The sequence below is a fragment of the Pristiophorus japonicus genome, chromosome 13 (assembly GCF_044704955.1).
Source record: "Pristiophorus japonicus isolate sPriJap1 chromosome 13, sPriJap1.hap1, whole genome shotgun sequence".
NCBI classification, from domain to species: Eukaryota; Metazoa; Chordata; class Chondrichthyes; family Pristiophoridae; genus Pristiophorus; species Pristiophorus japonicus.
This window is the reverse complement of record NC_091989.1, coordinates 175,646,888-175,674,596: the sequence shown is the minus strand read 5'-3', so window position 1 is coordinate 175,674,596 and position 27,709 is coordinate 175,646,888. Positions and strand designations below refer to the sequence as shown.

Sequence of the window (27,709 nt, the reverse complement as noted above, 5' to 3'; positions counted from 1 at the left end):
TGCCCCCATTTTAATTTACCTTACTCCCAAACCTCTCCTGAAGGTAGTGAGTCTCGCTGGGGATTTTGTTCCACAGGTAAATTACCCATAGGCTGCTTCACCCGTGTGTGGACCTGAACACGGAGTGTTGACTTCCCTTTTCGGCAGAGGCCACTGCATTACATTCAGGAGAGGAAACCCCAAGGTGATTATCCCCTTCTTTCGCTCAGGTGCGATATTCCCACCATTTTCTGTTTTTATTTCAGAAGACAGATAACAGAAAACCGAACTTTGCACTGGGCAGTCTGTCAAATCAAACCCCAATATTCAACACCATCTTGAGTCTTACCCAAAGTCTGAATGAGTCAAGAGAACATGAAAGTCATGCAACTCTGGAAGACAGAGATGATGTAACATCTATATTATCTGTGCGCAGAAAGAAATAGCGTCAGTTCACCACATTTCACCTTAGTCTGAACTCCCACTCTGCTGGCAGCTTCTTCTCCTCCTTTGAGCATCTCATCTTGTTGCACCCCTCCTTTAAAATCTTCCATTTTCTACCTCTACACAGAGATTTCCTCACTCAGTCACTGTACTAAGCAACCTCGTCCTCAGTGATTTCAACCCCTATCTCAACTCACCTATCCCTCTTTCCTGAGTTCACTGCCCTCCTGCTCACTCTTAGCCTCATATTCACATACACCCTCTTGACCTTGACATCTCGCATGCCCTCATTATTCCCAATTGTTTCAATCACAAAAGAGGCCATCTCTGACCAATATTTTGTATCCCTCAATAATCACATCCCCCTTCCAACGCTTCTGCGTCCATCCTTGGAAAGAACTTTCCTCCAATTCACTTAAAATAGCACCTTCAAACGCCCAACAGTCTAATCTTTGGTCACAATGGGGTTGAATTTGCGGTCAGAGGCTCCCGACCAGCAAAAGATGTACGCACTTACCCTCTGCCTTGGGGTCCATGGAGACTTGCGTTCCTGGGCCTCTCTGTGTAGGCCCTGGAATCACGTGGCCTGCTCCAACCAAAGAATGTACATATGGAAACCCCATAAGCATGAATGGGGATCACATAAAAAATACATTTAACATAACAAATAAAAAAAACATTACATATTTAAAATTTCTTAAACATTTAAAACAAAAATTAATTTTTTGAAAAATAAATGTCAATGTTTTAAAGGGGCTAAAAATAACCTGACCTTATTGTACATGTGTTTTAATGTTTAAATGAATGAAAAGAAAGTATTTTTATGTTTTTTAAAACTGTTAGGCTGATAAAAGCAGGCCTTACTCCTGCTTTTACCAGCTTAAGAATTTCAGAGGAATTCGCAGGGCAGAGGTTGGGCAAATAGCCCAACTCTGCACCAGCGAATGCCCTTTTCCCAGGGATATGGAGGATCTGCCAAGAGAATTCTTGACTGATCACAAGTTCCAGGTTTTAGCACATGCCTAAACCTGGAACGTGCGCGGCCCCTACGCGCCCGAGGGGCAGCAAATTACGGCCCAATGTTTCTGCAGCTGTCGATCTGCTCAATCACTCCCTCAGCTCTGCCTTTAATGCCCTTTTCCACAATAAAATCTTCAGTCGCTCCCACCTTGGTGGTTCCCCTGGTACTGCCCCCACCTCCACTCCCTTAAGTGTAAGGGCGCAGACTTGAATGCATATGGTTTAGCCATTGATCGCCAGATCTGGCTGGACCATATTAAGCACCATCGCGCCCTACTCTCCTCTGCCAATACCGTTCATTACTCCAAGATCATCCTGGAATGCAAAGGTAACCACCAGCTTCTTTTCTCCACGACCAACAGTTTCCTTAAACCTCCCTCCCTTCCGCCCTCACCTCCAACAACAAGTGTAATGAGCTTGTAGACTTCTAAGTCACTGAGATTGAAAACAAGCATTCAGCTACCTCTGCCACAGCTCTCTCTTCCCTTTGCCAACCAAGCCAAGCTTCCCTCTGCCCTAGCCCTGACTCAGCGTTCAACGAGAAGAAATCCTGGCCTGTCCATGACCTACAATCAGACAGGCAGTCTGATAGCACAGAGGTGGTCATCGGAGCAGGCCAGGGAGTGAAAGGAGCAGCATGGCGGCCTAGCCCAGCAGACTGAGCGGCTCCTGGCCTGCGAGCATCATCGGAGCAGGCTAGGGAGTGGAAGGAGCAGCGTGGCGGCCTAGCCCAACAGACTGAGGCGCCCCCGGCCTGCGAGCACCATCGGAGTCAGCCGGGGAGCGAATGGAGCAGCGTGGCGGCATACCACTCCAGGGAGCAGCACGTGCTGGAGCAGGAGAGCAATGGCAGTGAAAAGTGACATCACCAAGATCCAGGTCGATGATTGGAGCGTGGGCAGATGCAGCAGGAGCGGCGAGGTCAGGACGAAGAAACGGCAAGAGATTGTAGAGGGACGTGATCGGGGCCCAGGAGAGGTGAGAGCCCAGGAGCAGCATGGGCCAGCCCACACTGTGATATGTGCGCGCACTAGGTCCGTGCAGCAGAGCTGGTCTCCAGTCATCTTGGTTAATCCTTGCTACTGGACCAAGACCTAGCTCTGTCAAGCCCGTGTGGTGGCTGGTAACGGTTACAACACGTTAAAAAAATCCACATACAGGCATCTTTCACCCTTGAAGATTTAGTTCGGGGCCTGGAATTTTAGGTCCTTCATTGAAACACCTGTGAACTTTTTGACGTGAAAGCAAGTCATCCTCGAGGGACTGCCTATGATGATGATGAGGTCATGCGATTGAGGAAAGATGTGGGGCGGTGAAGCTGGGTGTTACCAGCATACATATGGAAGATGACCACATGCTCCTCTTCTTCTTTCATATGGTAGTAGCAAAGCAAATCAAAAGTCAGTATCTAAGGTGGATATCCAGGCCACAGCTTCCGGGGTAACAGTGCGGATATCTTGTAGGCTACCTGCAAGTTTCCTCTGAGGGCAGTACTCAATGATGTTCTCCAGTCGCAAGATGGGGATGCTTTAAACTTCCACCTATGGAGATGGTGGCAGCATCTACCATGACCAGTTCTGAGGCAGTTAATGGTTGTCCATTGTTTGTGAGGAAGGTTTGATCCTTCAGGTTGTAATGTGGGGTCCTATATAAGGAATCCATTCCGTATGTCACAGTTCTTCCAAGCATTTCGCCATCGGTCATCAAGGCTGAGGGGAGATCGTTGAAGGGCTTTGGCGACGGTCCAGAATGACCACCTAGATTTGAAACGGCTTGGTGGCCTATTGTTCAAGTTGACCTGGATCGCATGTCTTTGCTGGTGTAGTGGTTGTATTCTCTGGAGACTGCATATTTGCAACATAGGTGTGGTGGTGCGAAGTTTGCAAGCACGGGCAGCCAAGGTGTTAGTGTCGATAAAAGCGTACCAGTGATAATTCTCATAGTAGAATTCAGCTGGACATCCACGGATTGACATGCAGATTTGCCGGAGATCAGTACTCCGCTGTAGAGTACACCTGGGCGAGTGCTGTCATACGGAGTGTTTGAGCGTCTGCTCCCCATGTGGAACCGACGAATTTCTGGATCAAGGTGACCCCCTTCTTTAGTTTCTTCACAAGGTTCTGGAGATGGATGAAAACAAGGTTCTCGCGGCCCACCCTGTTACGTGATCTTAACTCTTAGATCACAACTAATGTTGTCTCAAAGGACACCGAATGTGTCGTTAAATCAACCTCCTGGTGATAGTCGCAAACCAAGCCAATCGAACCACATGCGTATGCATGTTATTACCAACGAGATCATCAACTTGTATTTATATAGCGCCTTTAACGTAGTGAAATGTCCCAAGACACTTCACAGGAGTATTATAAGATAAAAAGTTGACACAGAGCCACATAAGTAGAAATTACTGCAGGTGGCCGAAAGCTTGGTCAAAGAGGTAGGTTTTAAGAAGCATCTTGAAGAAGGAAAGAGAGATAAAGAGGCGGAGAGGTTCATGCAGGGAGTTCCAGAGCTTGGGGCCGAGGCAACAGAAGGCATGGCCACCAATGGTTGAGCGATTATAATCAGGGTGCTCAAGAGGGCAGAATTAGAGGAGCGCAGATATTTCGGGAGGTTATGGGGCTGGAGGAGATTGCAGAAATAGGGAGGGGCGAGGCCATGGAGGGATTTGAAAATAAGGATGAGAGTTTTGAAATCGAGGCATTGCTTCGGAGGAAGCCAATGTAGGTCAGCGAGCAGCATCCAATGGTCAGGCAGAGCGAGCAGTGCAAACCATCAAGCAAGGCTTGAAGAGGGTGACTGAAGGCTCACTGCAGACTCGCCTATCCCGAGTCCTGCTTAGCGACCGCACGAGACCCCACTCACTCACTGGGTTCTCACCTGCTGAACTGCTCATGTAAAGAGCACTTAAGACAAGGCTCTCGTTAGTTCACCCTGATCTACATGAACAGGTAGAGAGCAGGCGGCTTCAACAAAGTGCATACCATTATAGCGCAAATGTGTTACGCGAGATTGAAGTCAATGATCCTGTATTTATATTAAATTATGGACAAGGTCCCAAGTGGCTTCCCGACCAAAGAGGGGAGCAGGGTGTTTCGGGTCAAACTTTCAAATGGACTCATTCACCGGAAACACTTGGACCAAATCAAACTCAGATTCACAGACTACCCTGAGCAACCCACCTTGGACCCTACCTTTTTTGATCCCCCAACATACATACCAGTGGCAACCGACACCACGGCTGACCACGAAGCAGAACCCATCATTCACAGAAGCCCTGCAGGGCCCAACACACCAGGCAGCCCTGCAAGGCCAGTTGCACAGCAGCCTAGTGAGGGCCCAACAAATGATTCAACAACACCAGCTTTCACACCGAGAGGATCAACCAGGGCAAGAAGGGCCCCAGATCGACTCACATTGTAAATAGTTACACTATTGATGTTGGGAGGAATGTTGTTATCCATGTGAACTTGTATTTACTCTATACAGCCACCAGAGGGCTCATTCCCCGGAGTCCCAAGGGATCCCATAATCCCTTGGGAGCACAGGTATTTAAGAAGGCTTCACAGGTTGGGGAGGCACTCTGGAGACCTGCAGTAAAAGACTAAGGTCACACTTTACTTTGAGCTCAGTGTTCAGTCTGACTCTTTCTCCATACACTACAGAAACGTCACTCAATTTTATTTCAGGGGTGCCACAGGAATGAGTGACCATAACATGGTTGAATTTCAAATTGAGTTGGAGGGTGAGAAAGTTGGATCTCAAACCAGTGTCTTGAGCTTAAGTAAAGGAGACTACAAAGGTATGAAGGCAGAGTTGGCTAAAGTGGGCTGGGAAAATAGATTAAAGTGTGGGACGGTTGATGAGCAGTGGCAGGTATTTATGGAGATATTTCATAACTCGCAACAAAAATATATTCCAATGAGAAGGAAAGACTATAAGAGAAGGGATAACCATCGGTGACTAATTAAGGAAATAAGGAAATAAGTATCAAATTGAAAACAAGGGCATACAATGTGGCCAAGACTAGTCAGAGGCCAGAGGATTGGGAAACTTTTAAATAGCCAGCAAAGAATGACTAAAAAAAGAGAGGAAAGATAGATTTATGAAAGCAAACTAGCACAAAATATAAAAATAGACAGCAAGAGTTTCTACAGGTACTTAAAAAGAAAAAGAGTGTTTAAAGTAACTGTTGGTCCCTTCGAGGATGAGACTAGGGAATTAATGGAGAACAGGGAAATGGCAGAGACGAACAAATATTTTGTATCAGTCAGACTCTAAGAACATCCCAATAGTGAATAATCAAGGGGCTATAGGGAGGGAGGAACTTAATACAGTCACTATCACTAATGAAGTAGTACTCGGTAAAGGTCAGGAGGCAGCGAACATGGCAGTCAGCATCCACGGCCCGCACAGAAAACCCTTACGGAGAGTTAAGAAATCAGCGCAGGTAGCCAGAGATTGGGGGGGGGAAGGATAGTGAGAGGACCTTGCAAAGCACTAAACACCTTCACAACAACATTAAAGAAGCATAAAAACCATCAATAATAAATAAAAAAATTAAAAATTAAAAATTAAAAGTCTTACCTCGGCCCCGGGAAGTCAGCGGAGAACGCACCGACTGCAGCACGCACAGGCAAGCCCTTCGGCAAGGGCCAGGGGCGGTGGGTGGGAAGCCCGGGCAGGAGAGCAGTGAACTGGCCACACACCCAAGAAGCAGCAGGCTGGGCTCGCAGAAGAGGGTTGGCAGGTGGGAACTTAAAGTGGGGCTGGGAACACACAGGCTGCAGGAGGGAACTTAAAGGAGGGGTGGCCGATTGCCAATGTTAGTCCCCCGTTGCGCATGCGCAAACGCTCCAATGCGCAACGCTGCCGGCACTGTTACAGACGCTGGGCCCTAGCCCCACCCCCCTGCCAGCTCTCTTTCAGCGGCACGGCCCTAGCTCCACTCCCCACTGCTTTTGCCACACCACGCCAAGCCCTAAGACGGCCCACGGAGCGGGAAGAATACGGAGCTACATTTTCGCCGCCGTTTTCGGAGCAGAAAGTCAGCGCACCTCAGGCAAGTGCACCGAAAAAAACGGAGGGCCAAATTTGAGCCCATAATGTGGGAAAATGTGAGGTTATCCACTTTGGCAGAAAAAATAGAAAAGCAAATTATAATTTAAATGGAGAAAAATTGCAAAGTGCTGCAGTACAGAGAGACCTGGGGGTCCTCATGCATGAAACACAAAAAGTTAGTATGCAGGTACAGCAATAATCAGGAAGGCAAATGGAATGTTGGCCTTTATTGCAAGGGGGATAGAGTATAAAAGCAGAGAAGTCCTGCTACAACTGTACAGGGTATTGGTGAGGCCACACCTAGAGTACTGCGTGCAGTTTTGGTCTCCGTATTTAAGGAAGGATATACGCATTGGAGGCTGATCAGAGAAGGTTCACTCGGTTGATTCTGGAAATGAGGGGGTTGACTTATGAAGAAAGGTTGAGCCTATAATCGTTGCCGTTCAGAAGAATGAGAGGTGATCTTATCGAAACATATAAGATAATGAAGAGGCTCGCAGAGAGGATATTTCCACTCATAGGGGAAACTGAAACTAGGGGGCATAATCTCAGAATAAGTGGTCGCCCATTTAAAACTGAGATGAGGAGGAATTTCTTCTCTCAGAGGGTCATAAATCTGTGGAATCCTCTGCCCCAGAGAGCTGTGGAGGCTAGGTCACTGAATATATGTAAGGTGGAGATAGACAGATTTTTCAGCGATAAGGGAATAAAGGATTATGGGGAGCGGGCAGGGAAGTGGATCTGAGTCCATGATCAGATCAGCCATGATCTTATTAAATGATGGAGCAGGCTCAAGGGGCCAAATGGCCTACTCCTGCTCCTATTTCTAATCTGATAGATTAAATGCACCATATATTCTACGTAACACTTGACTACGGAACAAGTCGTTAGTTAATAGCACTCAATCATGTTTTGCAGTGGAAATTCTTTTTAAGGGAACAAAGGGCATCACAGAACAAAAATGAAAATTACAGCATTGAGTTAATTTTTTTTAAACTGTTCTAAAATAATGTTTTTCATGATTTTCAAAAGCTGCAGAACTCTAAGCTCCCTTGAACTAGCCAAAAGGAATCATTTCTAATGAATGACCTATGTTGAAGTTGATATTTAACATTCAAAATGAACTGGCCAGACCATTAACTTTGCATAATTTTGGAGGCGGTGAATAAGTTACCGCAGTGAAACAAATATCTGAATAAGTTTACAAACAAAAAGGTTTACTGGAATTAAGTCATTTGTTTTAGAAATTCATGCAAAAAGGAAGGCTCCATTACAGTACAGGATGTAGCTTCTCCCACACAACTGCCCACATCTGATGACAGCTCTGAGCAGAAGAAAAGCATTCCTCCAGAGCAAGGGAAAATACACTTGTTAAATGTAACTTAAAGCGTTCTTGTACATCTCCTAGTGTCTGCATCAAGACTGCGATTGAGGGAGGTAGGGAAAATAACTTCTCTCCATTCCTTGTTTTGTATTTTTTTTTATGTAAAAAATATACTTTCTGTTGTTACATTTTTAAAAGACCATACTTCATCCACAACAGCACTTTTATCAATCCACAAATTAAGGAACATCGTACAGGTTGCACATAGTAGAACAAACAGCAGAAATCTACAAAGCCCAAAGAACCAAACACCTAAAAATTAATCAAATACTTTGTGTCTGTCTTCACAGGAGAAGATGAAAAAAACTTGCCGGAAATAGTGGAGAAACAAAGGTCCAGTGGGAATGAGGAACTGAAAGAAATTAGTATTAGCAAAAAAAAAGTACCAGAGAAATTAATGGGACTGAAAGCCGATAAATCCCCTGGACCTGATTGCCTACATCCTAGGGTTTTGAAAGAGGTGGCTATAGAGATAGTGGATGCATTGGTTGTCATCTTCCAAAATTCCATAGATTCGAGAACAGTTCCCGTGGATTGGAAGGTAGCAAATGTAGCCCCATTATTTAAGAAAGGAGGGAGACAGAAAACAAGGAAATACAGACCAGAAAAGCCTGACATCGGTAGTAGGGCAAATGCTAGAATCAATTATTAAGGATGTGGTAACAGGGCATTTAGAAAATAATAATAGGATTTATGAAAGGGCAATCATGTTTGACAAATCATAGAAAATTACGACACAGAAGGAGGCCATTCGGCCCATCGTGTCCATAAATCTTTTTTAAGAGGAATAGTTAAGGGGGAATCAGTGGATGTGGTGTATTTGGATTTTCACAAGACATTCGATAAGGTGCCACACAAGAGGTTTTTAACAAAATTAGGGATCATGGGATTCGGGATAATATATTAGCATGGATTAAGGATTGGTTAACGGACAGAAAACAGACAGTAGGAATAAATGGGTAATTTTCGGGTTGGCAGGCTGTATCTCATGGGGTACTGCAGGGATCAGTGCTTGGGCCTCAGCTATTCACAATATATATCAATGATGTGGATAAGGGGACCAAATGTACTATAGCCAAGTTTGCTGATGATACAAAGCTAGGTGGGAATGTAAGCTGTGAGGAGGATGTAAAGAGGCTTCAAGGGGATTAAAGACAGGCTAAGTGAGTGGGCAAAAACATGGCAAATGGAATATAATGTGGAGAAATGTGAAGTTATCCACTTTGGTAGGAAAAATAGAAAACCAGAGTATTTTTTAAATAGTGAGAGATTGGGAAACGTTGGTGTTCGGGTGGGTGTCTTTGTACATGAATCACTGAAAGTTAACATGCAGGTACAGCAAGCAATTAAGAAAGCAAATGGTATATTGGTCTTTATTACAAAACTTAAGACATCTTACTGCAATTATATAGGGCTCTGGTGAGACCACACAGAGTATTGTATACAGTTTTGGTCTTCTTACCGAAGGAAGGATATACTTGCCAGAGAGGGAGTGCAATGAAGGTTCACCAGACTGATTCCTGGGATGGGGGAATTGTCCTCTGAGGAGAGATTGAGTGGACTAAGCCTATATTCTCTAGAGTTTGAAGAACATGATCTCATTGAAACATACAAAATTCTTATAGGGCTTAACAGGGTAGATGCAAGGAGGATGTTTCCCCTGGCTGGGGACTCTAGGACCAGGGGTCACAGTCTCAGAATAAGGGGTTGGCCATTTAGCACTGAGGTAAGGAGAAATTTCTTCACTCAGAGGGTTGTGAATCTTTGGAAATCTCTACCCCAGAGGGCTGTGGAGGCTCAGTCATTGAGTATATTCAAGACAGAGATCGATATTTTTTGGGATATTAAGGGAATCAAGGGATACGCAGATAGTGCAGGCAAGTGGAGTTGAGGTAGAAGATAAGCCATGATCTTATTGAATGCAGGCTCGAGGGGCCAAATGGCCTACTCCTGCTCCTGTTTCTTATGTTCTTATATTAGCCCGTAATGTGCGGTCAGTGGTGAAGCAAAGACGTTCGTCGCTGACCCCGAGGTAAGCTTCCCACAAACTTCTTGCGATGTCTATGGTAAGAAGTTCAGCTTTTCCGACGTTCAGTTGAGATGAGTATAAGTTAATGGGGAATCCCTAGTGCGAGCTGCTGTAACGTCAACAGGCTGTCTAAGCAGCCAATCGCAATGCAAAATTCTGGAGGAAGTGAGTCAGCTGCTTTGATTCAATTTTTGAAAAATGTTATAGCGAGCAAAACCAAGATTGGTGCTATCTTATAGGGAAAAAGTAAACCTGAAAAAATGATGAACAAACTTTAAAAAAATGTAAACTTTTTTAAAAGTTTCTTAAAATTTTACTTTTTATTAAAATGGATAAATTTGATACTCCATAAGATTAAAATTAGTTTTTCAGGGCCATAATGTTTGATTAGCAGTTAATGCACTGTTAAAATCTCTGTTACACCTAATGCTCAAGGGTCTAACTTTTAATGGGCTATTTGACAGAGATATTACTGTGGAAAACCCGAAGTTTTCATCCATTTCACTAATTTCACTGATTGCCGGCTATGGGGGAGGGGGGGGGGGGGGGAGTGGGGGGGTTGAGCAGCCAGTGTCGGTGCAGTGAATGACTGACCGCAACTTCAGGATTTCTGCTTTAGAGTGCGCATGCGCTAAATCCTGAAATCGCGGCCCGTTTCAAAGGGGCAGCGACAGTGAACACTGTATGTTCACTGTTATTATGTACCGCAAAACCCATTAAATAGGAGGGAGAAATGTAATGGTGGAGATAAAGGAAAATAAAAATATCCACCTTCTATTTCAAAAAGATGACTTTATTTATTAAAAAGGACACAAATGCAGTATATTCGCTAAAGCTGCTACAGGATTAAAAACAAATCTCATTCAGAAGAACCACCTCTATGTAATGATCTAAACGAGCTATTAGTAAAGCTGCTTGAAGTTTTAAATCAGCTTTGGTCTCGCAGAACAAACCTGCAAATTCGAGAGGCAAACACGGGCAAATGTATAATTATAAGAAGAGCACTAACAGAAATAGTTAAGAGTAGGTGAAATTCCCCAGTCCCTGGCTTCTAATCAAACCCAGCAGGCATTCTAATAAATCACTTAGATGAATTGCTGCTTGCATTATGTGGATCACGCTTGAAGTGTGACATTCTGAGCCAATTACGTCCCCTTACTTTTTTTGTTAATAAATTCTCTCTTTATTACAACTTTCGTTTACATATCAGACATTTCCCATGTCATTTTATTTAAGTTGGTCCAGAAACAATACTCTTCTTTTAATGGGGGAGGGTGAGGGGGGCGGTGTTTAAGAATATACAATCTGAGGAAGGAAAAAAAAATCAATCTCTTCCTTTTGTTCAGATCCTACAGTCAACATTACATTTTCTTTTCAGCCCATACACTGTTCCCCTGCCCTGTACTGGCTACACTCCCAGCTTCCCCATAATTATCTGATTTATTCCACCACATTAACATGCCAATTGCCCACTCCTCACTGCTGCAATTTTTTACTTTTGCACTGCTTCCTCCTTTATAATTTATTGCTGAAGTTGATTCATTAAAAAAAAATTGAGCAACTTTGTTTCTCTATTGCACAATTTATAGGACAAGCTTCCAAAAAAACCCCACAGTATATCTAAAGACAACGAGGGCCTGCAAGAAGTGCAGAGTATTGCTCTCGGCCAAGTGCTAACACACAGCTCTGCTAAGGAGTGAAAGATGATGTATTTCAGCACAGAACTGAGTCTGAGCGAACTTTTGCGCATATCCTGCTCATCACAAAATCGAAATATCGCATTAAACAAAACATAAAATTTGACTTCTTACGACATTCCATATTGGGTGTTCAAACCCACTGCGCCATGGAGCAGTCGGATGTGGGCTCACTCACACCTGTGGTTCCCCACACACTGAGTTCTCAGTCTCAACAGGGCTATCATGGAGAGCACATGTGCAGATGCCATGCTGTTCTCCAGAAGGCAGGTGAGTGTTCATTTCAGCAGACTAAGAATGCCCCTCCTACTGGATGCACCACTAAGTAAAGACTGTAGGCAGATGAAGAGCAAAATAGCCAGAGGACTGGGAAAGCAGCACCTGGGGACTGAAAAAGAAGATCACCTGCACAATTCCTTTGTTGTAGCTGGGTGTGCAGGTAGGTATGAGTAAAATAAATCTGATACGTAACCTTTTGGTTCAGGGTGTGAGATATTTTCAGAATTAACCATTTATGATCCTGGTGGGGGAAATGGCAAAAGACACAAACACATGTGGATCTAGCTTCCTCATCTAAATATTAAAAGTCTTCGAGGATGAAATGCTCTGATATGTAGCTTAACAAGGTTAGTTTAGTAATATACTTCTATCTAAATTTGCCGACGACACAAAGATAGGTGGAATTGTAGGCAGCATAGATGGAAGCATAAAATTACACAGGGATATCGACAGATTAAGTGACTGGGCAAAACTGTGACAAATGGATTTCAACAAGAAGAATGAGAGGTGATCGTATCGAAACGTATAAGATTATGAGGGGCTTGACAAGGTGCATGCAGAGAGGATGTTTCAACTGATGGGGGAGACTAGAACTAGAGGGCATGATCTTAGAATAAGGGGTCGCCCATTTAAAACTGAGATGAGGAGAAATTTCTTCTCTGAGGGTTGTTAATCTGTGGAATTCGTTGCCTCAGAGAGCTGTGGAAGCTGGGACATTGAATACATTTAAGACAGAAATAGACAGTGTTTTAAACGATAAGTGGATAAGGGGCTATGGAGAGCAGGCAGGGAAGTGGAGCTGAGTCCATGATCAAATCAGCCATGATCTTACTGAATGGCAGAGCAGGCTCGAGGGGCTGCATGGCCTACTCCTGTTCCTATTTCTTATGTTCTTATAACATAGGTAAATGTCAGGTCATCCACTTTGGACCTAAAAGGAATAGAACAGGGTACCTTCTAAATGGTGGTGTAAAGGCTAAAAACAATGGAGGTCCAAAGAGACTTGGGGGTCCAGGTACATTAAAATGTCATGAACAGGTACAGATAATAATCCAGAGGACTAGAATAAAAGGGGGTAGAAGTTATGCTGCAGCTGCACAAAACCCTGGTTAGACCACACCTGGAGTACTGTGAGCAGTTCCGGGCACCACATCTGAGGAAGGATACATTGGCCTTGGAGAGAGAGAGTGCAATGTAGTTTTACCAGAATGATACCCGGACTTCAAGGGTTAAGTTACGAGGAAAGAGCGCACAAATTGGGGTTGTATTCCTTCGATTTTTGAAGGTTAAGGGGTGATCTGATCGACATTTTCACGATAGTAAGGGGAACAGATAGGGTAGATAGAAACTATTTCCGATGGTTGGGGATTCTAGGACTAGGGGGCATAGTTTAAAATTACAGCCAGACCTTTCAGGTGTGAAATTGGGAAACACTTCTATACACAAAGGGTGGTAGAAGTTTGGAACTCTTTTCCGCAGACAGCAACTGATGCTAGATCAATTATTAATTTTAAATCTGAGATTGATAGCTTTCTGTTAACCAAAGGTATTAATGGATATGGGCCAAAGGCAAGGGTATGAGGTTAGGTCTCAGATCAGCCATGACCTCATTGAATGGCGGAACAGGCTCGAGGGGCCTGCTCCTGCTCCTATGTTCCTACCCATAAATGCGACCTTGGACTTTTTCTGTAACTATGTACAATTTGTAAAAGTTTAGTGTGGACAGCCAAGGAGAGTCAGAGGCAGAGTGATTTACCAGCGGAATGTATCCCTGCCTTGTCACATTTTCCTTATGGCAGCTGTGTATTATCTTGAATGGATATCACAAGGAATCTGGATTGTTCCAATTATTTTAACAAATGTTGCAAGATTAATTTATTTTTCCCTTATTGACACAATTGGAAAAAACATTAAGTTACAACTTTCACTATTTGCAGGCCAACCTCTCCCTTGAATTATTGGAATTGAAGCAAAGCATAAACACGAGACATTCAGTATATTACTTACTCACCAGAATGGAAATCCACAATAACATTCAGGAAAGGAAATAATTCAAGGCCCCTGAAAAGAAGTTCATTTTTTTTAGGGGGGGTGGGGGAGGAGGGGGTGAGGTTGGTGAAAGGAGAGAAGGAAACTATAAAACTGTCTTGTCCATAGTTAGTCTTAAATCTGTTGATCAATGCAGACATAAATCCTGGGAAACTGAATGCTTTGTGGCACCCGATATCAGCATTATGAATTCCCAGGCCATGTATAGAATGATTAAATGTAGAGGAAAGCTGCCCCTATATACTGCCCCAACAATGAACATTCTAAGTGCACCAATAGAGTATTGTCTATACCTGAAACCAACCATCTTTGTGGTAGCTGAGTGAGGTTTCCAATTGAGTGCCAAGCGTGGCCTGTTGTGCTATGAACTCACACCCAATGGAACTTGGTTGAAACCCTCCCAAACTCACTTCACATTTGATCCTTACAGGATGAAAAGTGAGGAGACTTGCATTCTGGACCAGAGTCAGGGTTGAAAGGACAATGTGCAGAGACACTGCACTTCCCATTCTTCAGCTTTTGCTTTCTTGAGGAATGTTTTCTGCTTAACGTTGTATTCGAACCCATGTTTAGCATGACACTGGAACTGTCAACACACTGATTCAAAGTGCTCTTACACTGTGCTAGCAGGCTGAAGTTCAAATGTAAAACTGCGAGGACTCGCCAGGGCCAGCTATCAAGAATATCCATTTTTGCCAATCTTCCAAGCGAGTCTTACCAGTTTCTAATGTTGCTTTCAGCCGGCTGTCCAGCAGCTTGTGGGTGGGACCAAAACTGGGGCCATAAATAAGAGATAGTCACTAATAAATCCAATACGGAATTCAGGGTAAACTTCTCTACCCAGAGAATGATTAGAAAGTGGAACTCGCTACCACAAAGAGTAGTTTGGGCGAACAGCATAGATGCACTTAAGGGGAAGCTCGATAAGCGCACAAGGGAGAAAGGAACAGAAGGTAATGCTGATAGTTAGATGAAGAGAGGTGGGAGGAGTCTCGTGTGGAGCATAAACACCGGCATAGACCAAATGGCCTGGCTCCGTGCTGTACATTCTATGTAATTCTATGTAAACCACATTTGGAAATCTGGAGTCATTAGCACAATATAACAATGTCTTTAGAAATACATCAACAACAACAACAATTTATATTTATATGACTTTAACGTAGTAAAACGTTCCATGTCACTTCGCAGGATTATTAGAAGACAAAAATGAGAACTGCTAAGATATTTTAGAATGCTACCTAAACGGTACAGCATGTTAAGTCAAATAGCTAGGATTTCTACCTAACTCATAAGCAGACATATGAAATCGTTAGTGTTTATGAATAGTTTCTGGATCACATCCCATGTCGTGTTATAGAATTTGAAAATTGTGTTTTAGTGTTCAGCACTTTTTTATGGGCACCAGAGTAATTTACTTGAATAAAATGTTGAATTGCAATATTCCCAAAGTGACTGTACAGACGATGCTACATAAATAGCTGCATGATTTTAGTCTCACACTCCCCATACACATTGACCTATTGTTCACAATATTAGCCAGCAAGCGCTTAACACATTCTTATGACATTCCTCTGTCCAATTTTAATAGAAGCATTAATCTGTTTTGTGCAAATTAATCACACAAAATGGCCCAGAAGCAATTCCTGCATTGCTCCACTCGGCACTTATTTCCATGTTGATGTTGCTCTTTTAATTACTATAACCTTGCATCATATTATTCGATTAGTTACTTATCCACTTCAAAAGCTTCTTCCCTACTCTTCGCCTTTCCAATAATTTGTTAAGTAGTATCCTCTAATGTGGCACTCTGTCAAGGCTTTGTTGAAGTCTAGAAATATTGGCCCGGATTTCACGGTGGCTGATGTCGCCAAACTGTCGATATCATTACCCCTGACACTGACCACAACTTCAGGATTGAGCGCAAGCACATCTAAACACGGAAATCCGGAAGTTGTGGTCAGTCATTCACTGCTCCGATACTGGCTGCACTCTGGACCAGCCCCATAGCCAGCAATCAGTGAAATCAGTGGAACAGACGTGCTTTTCTGTGCTAATATCGCTGCTAAATACCCAATTAAAATGTTACGCCTTGTTGGAATAGGTGTAATTGGGGTTTTAACAGTGCACTGACTGCTGAACAACCTTTCTGACCCTGATAAACTAATTTTTATATTTGTGGAATGTCAAATTTCTCCATTATTATAAAAATTACAATAAAATTTGTTTAAAAAAAGTTTTAAATGATATTTCAGCTTCTACCTTAATCCCATGTGTATGTCCCAATCTTTATTTCACTCTCCAACATTTTAAAAAGTCCAGAGAACCAGTGCTTTACATTTCCTGGTTTGCTGTTTGTGAGAATTCTTCAATGTGATTGGCTGCTTAGACTGCTTGATGACGCCACTGCTGGATCGCGCTGGAAATCCCCGATTGACAGCGCTACAATCAAATACACGTCAATGAGCAGAGGCCCAACCTACTCAATCTTGCCTCATAAGTCAACCCCGCTTCATAAGTCAACCCCCTCATTCCCGGAATCAACCTAGTGAATCTTCTCTGAAAGCAAGTATATCCTTTCGTAAATATGGAAACCAAAACTGCACGCAGTATTCCAGGTGTGGCCTCACCAATACATTGTATAGCTGTAGCGAGATCTCGGCGGGCAGCTTTCTTCGAGGTCAGCGGCGATCGCCACCGCATCACCGCTGACCGCAAATGACTGAGTTCCCCTTGTCAACATACGCAGCACTTTGGCAGAAAAAAATCAAAGAGCAAGTTATTATTTAAATGGAGAAAGATTGCAAAGTGCTGCAGTACTGCGGGACCTGGACGTACTTGTTCATGAAACACAAAAGGATAGTATGCAGGTACAGCAAGTGATCAGGAAGGCCAATGGAATCTTGGCCTTTATTGCAAAGGGGATGAAGTATAAAAGCAAGTCTTGCTACAGCTATACAAGGTATTGATGAGGCCACACCTGGAATACTGCGTGCAGTTTTGGGTTCCATATTTACGAAAGGATATACTTGCTTTGGAGGCAGTTCAGAGAAGGTTCACTCGGTTGATTCTAGGGATGAGGGGCTGACTTCTGAGGAAAGCTTGAGCAGGTTGGGCCTCTACTCATTGGAATTCAAAAGAATGAGAGGTGATCTTATTGAAACGTATAAGATTATGAAAGGGCTTGACAAGGTGGATGCAGAGAGGATGTTTCCACTGATGGGGGAGACTAGAACTAGAGGGCATGATCTTAGAATAAGGGACCGCCCATTTAAAACAGAGATGAGGAGAAATTTCTTCTCTCAGAGGGTTGTAAATCTGTGGAATTCACTGCCTCAGAGAGCTGTGGAAACTGGGACATTGAATAAATTTAAGACAGAAATAGACAGTTTTTTAATCGATAAGGGGATAAGAGGTTATGGAGAGCGGGCAGGTAAGTGGAGCTGAGTCAATGATCAGGTCAGCCATGATCTTATTGAATGGTGGAGTAGGCTCGAGGGGCCGTATGGCCTACTCCTGTTCCGATTTCTTATGTTCTTATTGTTATGTATGCAACCCCAGGCAACTTGTATAATACTGCCACCTGTTGGAGTCCCAGGGAATCCCAGCATCCCTTGGGAGCACTGTATGGAAGCAGACTTCCCACACTGTACCAGCATTCTGGAGTCTGAATAAAGGAGCTAAGGTCACACTTACTCACTGTCTGCAGTACTCTGTAAAATTACTTTATTATGAGCATAACAATTGGTGACGAGATAACAAACAACCACGCAAAAATGCAGAGAACTGTTGGTATCCTGGAGAAATTCTCAGAAGGGGATTATTGGGAAGTCTTCATGGAGCAACTCGACCAATACTTCGTGGCCAATGAGCTGGAAGGGGACGAGAACGCTGCCAAACAAAGGGCGATCCTCCTCACCATCTGTGAGGCAACAACCTATGGCTTCATGAAGAATCTTCTCGCTCCGGTGAAACCAACAACCAAGTCCTATGAAGAACTGTGTACGCTGGTCCAGGAGCACTTAAATCCAAAGGAAAGCATTCTGATGGCAAAGTATCAATTCTACACGTGTCAGCGGTATGAAGGCCAGGAAGTGGCGAGCTACGTTGCTGAACTAAGGCGCCTTGCAGGACATTGCGCATTCGATGGATTCCTTGAGAAAATGCTAAGAGACTTTTTTGTGCTTGGCATTGGCCATGAGGTTATCCTTCGCAAACTATTGACTGCTGAAACACCGAATCTGAGCAAAGTCATAACGATAGCCCAGACATTTATGTCCACCAGCGATAACATCGAACAAATTTTGCAGCATAAAGAGGTTTCGGCAAGTACTGTACACAAAGTAACGTTGTTTTCAGCCAAGAATGCATAGGGCAGAATGTACATGCCGGCAGCTGCACGACCTCAGATAACCCAGAGTCCGCCATCAATCGTTAATGCAAGGCAATTAACGCCTTGTTGGCGCTGTGGAGGTGATCATTGAGCCCATCAAGGCCGCTTCAAACACTATGTGTGCAAAGGCTGTGGAACAATGGGACACCTCCAGCGAATGTGCAGATGAGCTGCAAACCCTGCAAACCACCACGTTGCAGAGGAGAACAGATCCATGGCGGATCAGGCTGAACTGGAGACTCGAACCGAGGAGGTAGAGGTGTACGGGGTTACCCACCGATCATGCTAAAAGTCGAACTGGATGGAATTCCAGTATCCAAGGAACTGGACATGGTTGTGAGTCAGTCTATCATGAGTAAAAAGGTCTTCGACAGGCTGTGGTGCAACAAGGCACACAGGCCCAAGCTTAGCCCCATTCATACCAGGCTAAGAACTTATACGAAAGAGCTGATCCCTGTAACTGGCAGCGCAGCAGTAAAAGTCTCCTATGATGGAGCAGTGCAAGAATTCCCACTATGTACTGTACCAGGAGATGGCCCCACACTGTTCGGCAGAAGCTGGCTGGGAGAAATCCGCTGGAAGTGGGACGACATCCGAGCGCTCTCGTCCGTTGACGACGCCTCATGTGCCCAGATTCTGAGCAAGTTCCCTTCATTGTTTGAGCCAGGCATTGGAAGTTTCTCGCGTGCAAATGTACAGATACACTTGGTTCCCGGTTCGCGACCCATACACCACAAGGCACGGGCGGTACCATATATGTTGCGAGAGAAAGTGGAAATTGAGCTGGACAGGCTGCAGCGAGAAGACATCATTGCGCCGGTGGAATTCAATGAGTGGGCCAGTCCGATTGTCCCAGTACTTAAAGAGGATGGCACGGTCAGAATTTGTGGGGACTAGAAAGCAACGATTAACCGTTTTTCGCTACAGGACCAGTACCCACTACCCAAGTCAGACGACCTATTTGCGACCCTGGCTGGAGGAAAGATGTTCACCAAGTTGGACCTGACCTCAGCCTACATAAAGTAGGAGCTGAGAGAATCTTCAAAAGGCCTCACCTGCATCAACATGCACAAAGTTCTGTTCATCTACAATAGATGCCCGTTTGGGATTTGATCGGCGGCGGCAATTTTCCAAAGGAACATGGACAGTCTGCTAAAGTCAGTTCCACGCACCGTGGTTTTCCAGGACGACATACTGGTCACAGGTCAGGACACCATCGAACACTTGAAGAACCTGGAAGAGGTTCTAAGTCGCCTACATCTTCTAAGAGGTTCTAGATCGCGTGGGACTCAGGTTGAAACGCTCGAAGTGTGTTTTCCTGGCGCCAGAGGTCGAGTTCTTAGGGAGAAGAATCGTGGCAGACGGCATCAGACCCACAAAACGTGACAGAGCTGCGGTCGTTCCTGGAACTCCTCAACTATTTCGGTAATTTCCTACCTGGGTTAAGCACCTTGCTAGAACCCCTTCATGTGCTGCTACACAAGGGAGACGACTGGGTATGGGGCAAATCACAAGAAGCTGCTTTTGAGAAAGCCAGAAATCTGTTATGTTCCAACAAACTGCTTGTCTTGTACAACCCATGTAAATGTTTAGTGCTAGCTTGCGATGTGTCTTCATACGGGGTCGGGTGTGTGTTACAACAAGCTAACGAATCGGGAATAGTGCAACCGGTTGCCTAAGCGTCCAGGAGTGTGTCCAAGGCCGAAAGGGCCTACAGCATGATTGAAAAAGCTCTGGCATGCGTTTACGGGGTGAAAAAAATGCACCAGTATCTGTTTGGTCTCAAGTTTGAGCTAGAAACTGACCATAAGCCGCTCATTTCGCTAATCTCAGAGAGCAAAGGGATTAATACCAATGCCTCTGCCCGCATCCAAAGATGGGCGCTCATGCTGGCTGCATACAACTATGTAATCCACCATAGACCAGGCACAGATACCGGGGTGGAAATGGCACAGCCTACAGACTTGCTCTTGGTGATGGATGCATTCGAAAACAAAAAGTTACCCGTTACGGCCCGCCAGATCAGGACCTGGACCAGTCAGGATCTTTTACTGTCCCTTGTAAAAAAACTGTGTCCTCCAATGGAGCTGGTCCAGCGTCCCAGCGGAGATGCATGAAGAGATCAAGCCGTTCCAGCGTCGCAAAGACGAAATGTCCATTCAGGCGGACTGTCTTTTGTGGGGTAATCTCAATGTTTTGCCTAACAAAGGCAGGGAAACGTTCATACTCGACCTACATAGTACCCACCCAGGCATATTAATGATGAAAGCTATAGCCAGATCCCATGTGTGGTGGCCCAGCATCGACTCAAGACTTAGAGTCGTGCGTGCGCCAATGCAACACTTGCTCTCAACTGAGCAATGTACCCAGAGAGGCACCGCTAAGTTTGTGGTCATGGCCTTCCAAACCATGGTCAAGGATCCAAATTGACTTTGCGGGCCCGTTCCTAGGCAAAATGTTTTTGGTTGTGGATGCTTATTCAAAATGGATTGAATGTGTATAATGTCTGTAAGCACATCCACTGCCACCATTGAATGCCTACAAGCCATGTTTGCCATGAACGGCCCGCCCGATGTCCTTGTCAGCGACAATGGGCCGTGCTTCACCAGCGCTGAATTCAAGGAATTCATGATCCGCAATGGGAATCATGCAGGTCACATCTGCCCCGTTCAAGCCCGCATCGAACGGTCAGGCAGAACGGACAGTCCAAACCATCAAGCAAAGCTTGAAATGTGTGTTGGAAGGCTCCCTGCAGACCCGCCTATCCTGAGTCCTGCTCAGCTACCGCACCAGACCCCACTCACTCACCGGGGTTCCCCCTGCCGAGCTGCTCATGAACAGGGCGCTCAAAACAAGGCTCCCTCTTGTACACCCTGATCTCCATGATCACGTCGAGGTCAGGCGGCATCAACAAAGTATGTACCATGATCGCGCAAACTTGTCACGCAATATTGAAGTCAATGGCCCTGTATTTGTACTCAGTTATGGACATCGTCCCAGATGGCTTGCTGGGACTGTGATAGCCAAAGAAGGGAATAGAGTGTTTCAGGTCAAACTTGCCAATGGATTAACTTGCAGAAAGCATTTGGACTGAACCAAACTGCGATTTACAAACAGCCACGAGCAACCCAATGAGGACACCACCAACTTCAACCCTCCAACACACACACAAGTGGCAACCAACATCACGGTTGACCACGAAGCAGAACTCACCATCCCCAGCAGCCTGGCAAGGCCAGCTGCCCAGCAGCCCAGTGAAGAACCAACGAACTCACCCACACCTGCATTTGTACCGAGATGATCGACAAGGGAGCGAAAAGCCCCAGATCATCTCACCCTGTAAATAAGAGTACTATTGACTTTGGGAGGGAGTGATGTTTAGTATGCAACCCCAGGCAACCTGTATAATACCGCCACCAGAGGGCTTACTTGGAGTCCCAAGGGATCCCAGCATCCCTTGGGAGCACTGTATATAAGCAGGCCTCCCATGCTGTACGCACTCTGGAGTCTGAATAAAGGAGCTAAGGTCACACTTACTCATTGTCTACTGTACTCAGTTGCATTACTTTATTATGAGCATTACACTTATGTTCTTATATATTCTCAAAGAACTCAAGTAAACGTATCGAGCAAGATCCATCACCCATTGACTACTTCCTGAGGCTTCACTATTCTTTCAGGGTACTTTCTATTTTCTTAACCCACCATCAACATCAAGTTTATGAATCTATAGTTTCTTTGATTACCCTTTTAACCCTTTTTAGAGACTGGAACCAAAATTCATTTCCCTTCAGTTCCTCAACACAACTCCTCTACTCAACAGTTCGCTCAAAATATCTATCAGGACGTGACAAATTTAATGGTGACTTCCTTTACTACTACCAGTTAGATGAGAAATCCATCAGGATAGGTCCCTTGCATTCTTTTACTGTCCTTCGTCTGTTTAGCGCCTCTATGAAAAGAAGGAAAGACTTGCATTTATATAGCGCCTTTCATGACCACGTGACATCTCAAAGCGCTTCACAGCCAATGAAGTACTTTTGGAGCGCAGTCACTGTTGTAATGTGGAAAACGTGGCAGTAACTTGCGCACAGCAAACTCCTACAAACAGCAATGTGATAATGACCAGATAATCTGTTCTTTTATATTGATTGAGGGATAAATATTGGCCAGGACAGCGGGGATAACTCATCTGCGAAATAGTGCCATGGGATCTTGTGCGTCCACCGGAAAGAGCAGATAGGGTCTCAGTTTATCGTCTCATCCGAAAGATGGCACCTCCGACAGTGCAGCACTCCCTCAGCACTACACTGGAGTGTCAGCCTAGATTTTTTTTTATGGGCAACATCCAATTCTATGGGGTGAATTCCCTTGGCGCTTTACTATAACTTTAGAGGAGACTCCATTTACATGTGTGAACAGAGCCTATGCTTCAGTTCTGGCGGTGGACCAGGAGAAGCTCCGAGAAAATTCACTCCCCTATCAGTTTTTCTTCCCCTTGCCTTGCATGGAGAAGGAGGTCATCTGACGCATCTATAAAAAGTGACACAAAATAGTCACAAAGGACAGCTGCCATTTGTTGGCTATCTGTTATGTCCGCCATATCCCACAGTGGTACCAAGGGATCCCACTGATTTCTCCAAATATATCTATTTTATGCAATCTTAATCTTCGTGTCTATTCTGGGTCTGTTAATTGTTCCCTTCACCCCTTTTCCTTATTTTCCTTCCACTCTTTAATTATACCTTTGGTTTTACTCTCAATGAAAGACCTTTGTTATCCCTTATCTCTTCAGATACTTATCCAAATCCTTTTTGAAAGCCACAATTGAGGCAGACCCAATCATGGCTTTCAAAAGGGAATTGGATAAGTACCTGAAGGAAAAACATTTGCAAGGCTACGGGGAAAGAGCGGGGGAATGGGACTAGCTGAAGTGCTCTTGCAGAGAGCTGGCATGGGCTGTCTGTGCTGTCACAGTTCTATGATTCTATGATACTTCCATTACTTTTCTTGTTGCCCATAGTCTTGTTTTGTTTTAAGTTCATTCTCAGGATTATAGATGTTGCTGGCAAGGCCAGCATTTATTGCCCATCCCTTGTTTCCCTTGAGAAAGTGGTGGTGAGCCTTCTTCTTGACCCACCGCAATCCATGCGGTGAAGATGCTCCCACAGTGCCACAATATTCAAGAACTACAGGTGCCAGAGACCAGAGAAAAACACAAGCTGATCTATTGGGATCCATATCACTGTTAATATTTTTAATATGAGTGTTTGTTTTACTGCTTAAAAGTGGCTGGCACAGTGGGGGTGGAGGGGTATAAAGTTATTTTCTACTGCATGACTTTTTTCCCCCTGTAAACGTACAACTCTGGAAATTATTGCCCTGGTAATAGTTGCAAATGACCGCAGAATATATTTGAATTAGAGGTGATGTTAAAACCTACTTTAAAAAAAAAGAGCGAATAGTATTAACTTCTTTTCTTTTCATAAATTGATGCAGTTATGGGATGTATTTTCTTTGGGATCCATAGCTAAGCTTTTATTGCTGTGTTTTGAGCAGTCTATCTCCCCAGTTACAATCATGTGGGTATTCTCGTGTTTATTGTCTCTACTTGCAAAGTCAGAAGAGATTTCCTTTTACCTCAGAGAAATTATATAGTGTATCCAGCTGAACAAACATAAATTTTATAAAATTACTATGGATCCTTAAAAGAAAAAAAATAATGTTCCTCCCTTTAACAAGCACAATTAAAATTCACATATGACAAAAATGAAAAAGTACTTTTAAAGTAGTGCAAGATTTTTTTTTTTAACTGCACAGTGCAAAAATGGACTACGTTAAAATGTGGGGTAACTCTACTCTAACTTCATTGTCCTTGTTGTCAAACGATGAAAGACTTCGCACAGAATAAAATATGTCTGATTCATTAAGGGCTCTGCACACAAAGGATGGGGAATGTAAAAGGAAAGTTCCAGTAATATTCAGATACCTAGGTACCAAACTAATGCAGAGCTCTGCCAAAGAAAGCAACGAACTTCCTGCTTCGAATCAAGCTGGAGTGAAGCACTAAGCTGTAAAATAAAATCATCTGATTTGGGTGAGGCGGAAAGGAAGGTGCCCACAACCAAAGTGACAGATTGGTGCGTTTTACTTCGACATAATTTATACCATTGAAACAGAAGTTGGGTTGCATCCCATCTATTAACGGAGGAAAGCACATCTGTTAAAACTCCAGTACAATGGATGGCAATCCACTGGAACCGGAAAAGTAACCCAATAGTCCAGGAACTTTTTGCAAGCTCTGGGCATTTTGATCCATCATTTTGAGAAGGGGAAAAAAATACATTGGTTGCTTGAAACATCTGCTAATCTCCAGCTACTCAAACACACACTAGTCTTCTACTCATAACCTGCCAACAAAAATATTTGTCTGAATGAAGGATTGTGCAAATCGCAGGATAATGGTAATCTGCTCGACAAGCCTACAAATTCCAAATATCATCACGGAGAGACCAGTTCAAACAAGATCCCTCCAGATGACACTTCATTTGGTGCAATTAGTGCATATGTTTCTGATTGTTTTGAAAGTAGATCCTAATTTACTTTATGGATTATTAAATATGGATGTGAGACTACCACAATTTTTAGTCATAGCAATGGGAGGGAACAATGCCCCTTTCTCTCCCTTCTTACCGCAACAACTGTAAACCATAACAGCAACTATCACGATTGCTGAGCACAAGATGAGTTTTAAAAAAACCTAAGGAAAATAAAAATATTCTATCGAGAAGAATAAACAGATTTTTATCACGTAAGCAAGATTACCAGGATAATCTCTAAATTAATATTGTATCCTAAAAATGCTCGTCCCCTCTAAATTTAATACCCTAGCATTACAGTTAACAAGTAAACTAAGACTATGAGATATAAATTGCTCCAAGGTACTCGCTCTATATGGCAGAAGATGATAGATGGTTTCATCCGAAAAATACTACCAAAGGTTTTTGTTGGAATAACACGTTACTTGGCCAATGACCCGGGTTTTACAGCACAACCAGCTGGTCAGTTGCACTTTCCAACAGAAAACATCACTGAGCCCTTATGGTGTAAGCAGCTGTCTCCTTTTTTAAGATTTGACAAAAATGTATCACTGCACAAAATCGAGACTGACTAAAGAATGCAAGCAAGGACAACAAAACTTTAAATACCAAGGACACGGCAGTAGTGACGGGACAATGCTGCTCTTCATTCACGTATAGCGAAGACAGTGATTCAAAAAGTATCAATGGTACTAGTAAGATGATAGAGAAACTGAAAGAGCGGCAATAGTGCTATATCGGCAATGTCACAGCCACAGACTAGATGGGATGAATGGCCTGTTTCTGTGCGGTAACATTCTCTGATTCTCTGATGGCTATGTCAGTATTGAAGGAATTATATGGCATCAAAAATATTTGAATAATATAACATTGTACCATCATCTTTCTATAAAATACACCTTATTTTTTAAATGTATGTAGTGCACCCAAGCTGTCGGATGGTGCTGCCTTCTTCCAGATCAGCTGTGACAGACATGACAGTGGACATCTCTAGTTTGAGCCACCTGCTCCAAGGATTCGATGACCTTTATAAGCACAATTTTATTTCACATATTTTCTTCCATTTCTCCAGAAAAAAAAATCCTCCTACACACCAATTCAAGTATCTGACTCCGTGAAACACCGAGTTTAACTTGAGTAATCTCAACGCGAAATACGTACAGCTGGATTTTTACTTTGGGCAGACACCTCCCACAACATGCAATCCGACTCATTTGAAAGTGCTGTGCGAGTTGGTTACTTACCATTGACTTGGTGAAAGGACGAGCCAAGGCAAACAGCAGGGTGTACAGCCACCAGCTGCGGTGCAGTGAGGAGTACATCATGTTTCCTGGATGCAAAGCATTGGATGTTACTCCGTGAGGTGACAGGCGGCGGTTCAGCTCATTCGAGAAGAGAACATTACACAGCTTCGACCGGTTGTAGGCGAGCATGGCCCAGTAATCCTTCTTGGCAGGAGAAAGCAGACTAAAATCCAGCTTCCCCGAGGGATCCTTTATATCAGTGAATCTGAAATACATATGTAAAAATGGCCATTTTTTGGCTTGAATGAATGTGACCAGAAATATCAAATGTTTCTAATGTCTAGCAAAGAAAATACGCAGTTATTGTGAAACACAGCTGATGAATTCAGACCAGAACTTTGTTCGGAAACATCACATTTTTTAAATTTAGTACTTTAGCATCCTAACTTTAGCATCCTAAAGAACGATTTTATCTAATGATACTCCTAGGGCTGAAGATTCGCCAACCTTGCGACCGGTTTTCCAGCGATATTTCACCGTTTTTGCCAAAAACGGTATGGCAGCGGCACTTCTCAAATACTGCTGGAGAGAGGAGCATCGCCGTGCAAGACTTGAAATATCGCTTTCGCCAAAAATTTGCCTCTGAGCACCCATATTTAGGAAGAAAAAAAACACCAAGGAAAAAGCTGCATTGTAGCCCATGGATCAGCGGTAGGTATGAAGACCTGCAAAAAAGTTGAAGTTTTGTATTTTTTTATTCTTTTGCAGCGATTCGCTAGTTAAGTGTCTTGTGAATGTTTTGTGATTTTTTATTTTTTGTTTTGTGCAATTTATTTTTTGGTGTTTTCCCCCCTCCGTAAGCCCAACTCACAGCGATATCGGCCTCGGAGTAAAGTTGCAGAAAATTCGCGGTTTGTGCCACGAATCCTCGTGCAACGCCGATTTTTACCGCTGCACAAATTGAAGCTCGAAGTTACGGTGTTGCCATAACAATAATTTGGGCGAAAAAATAAAACTCGTGCCAAGAACCGAATGTCTAGCCCTAGCTAGTGTTTTGTGCATCAGTAAAAACGGATGCAGATCCTCTAAATTTGAAGTCTGAATCTAAAAGGGCTCCTAAGCTTGGAAGTGCTAATCACTAGGCTTGTACTCGTATCAAGGATCAGATACAAAACTCCCCTTCATTCGGCCACCAAAGTTTCAGATGGATAGGCCCTTCCCCCTACCCCATAACTAGACTGCTCAGAAACAAATGTGTGCCCACAACAAGCCTGCTAGGAAAGCAACCGGAACAAATCAGTGCAAACCTCTAAGCCATCCTACACCAAGCAGCAAAAGACATCCACTTACTGTTGCAGTATGAGCACTAGCATTGTTGAAGGCAAGCATTTGGCTTGAAAAGCAAGATATTAGCACATGTACACAGAGGGTCAGATTTGTTGCACTTTTTCTTTACAAAAAAAAAAGGGTTCGACCGCATCTAATCCACGTGGTTGAAAAAAAATTCTGACTCAATCCCAATACTGGCTGG

General features: G+C 43.8%; 1 protein-coding gene across 3 annotated transcripts in view; it reads right to left on the bottom strand.

The window, feature by feature from the left end:
• wwox (WW domain containing oxidoreductase) overlaps positions 1-27,709 on the bottom strand; it is a 1,164,136-nt gene that overhangs the window by 672,508 nt on the left and 463,919 nt on the right. For all 3 annotated transcript variants that reach the window (XM_070898280.1, XM_070898281.1, XM_070898282.1), the window contains exon 8: positions 26,179-26,443. In XM_070898280.1, coding sequence (XP_070754381.1) covers positions 26,179-26,443 — 265 coding nt within the window. The remainder of the gene's footprint in view (positions 1-26,178; positions 26,444-27,709) is intronic.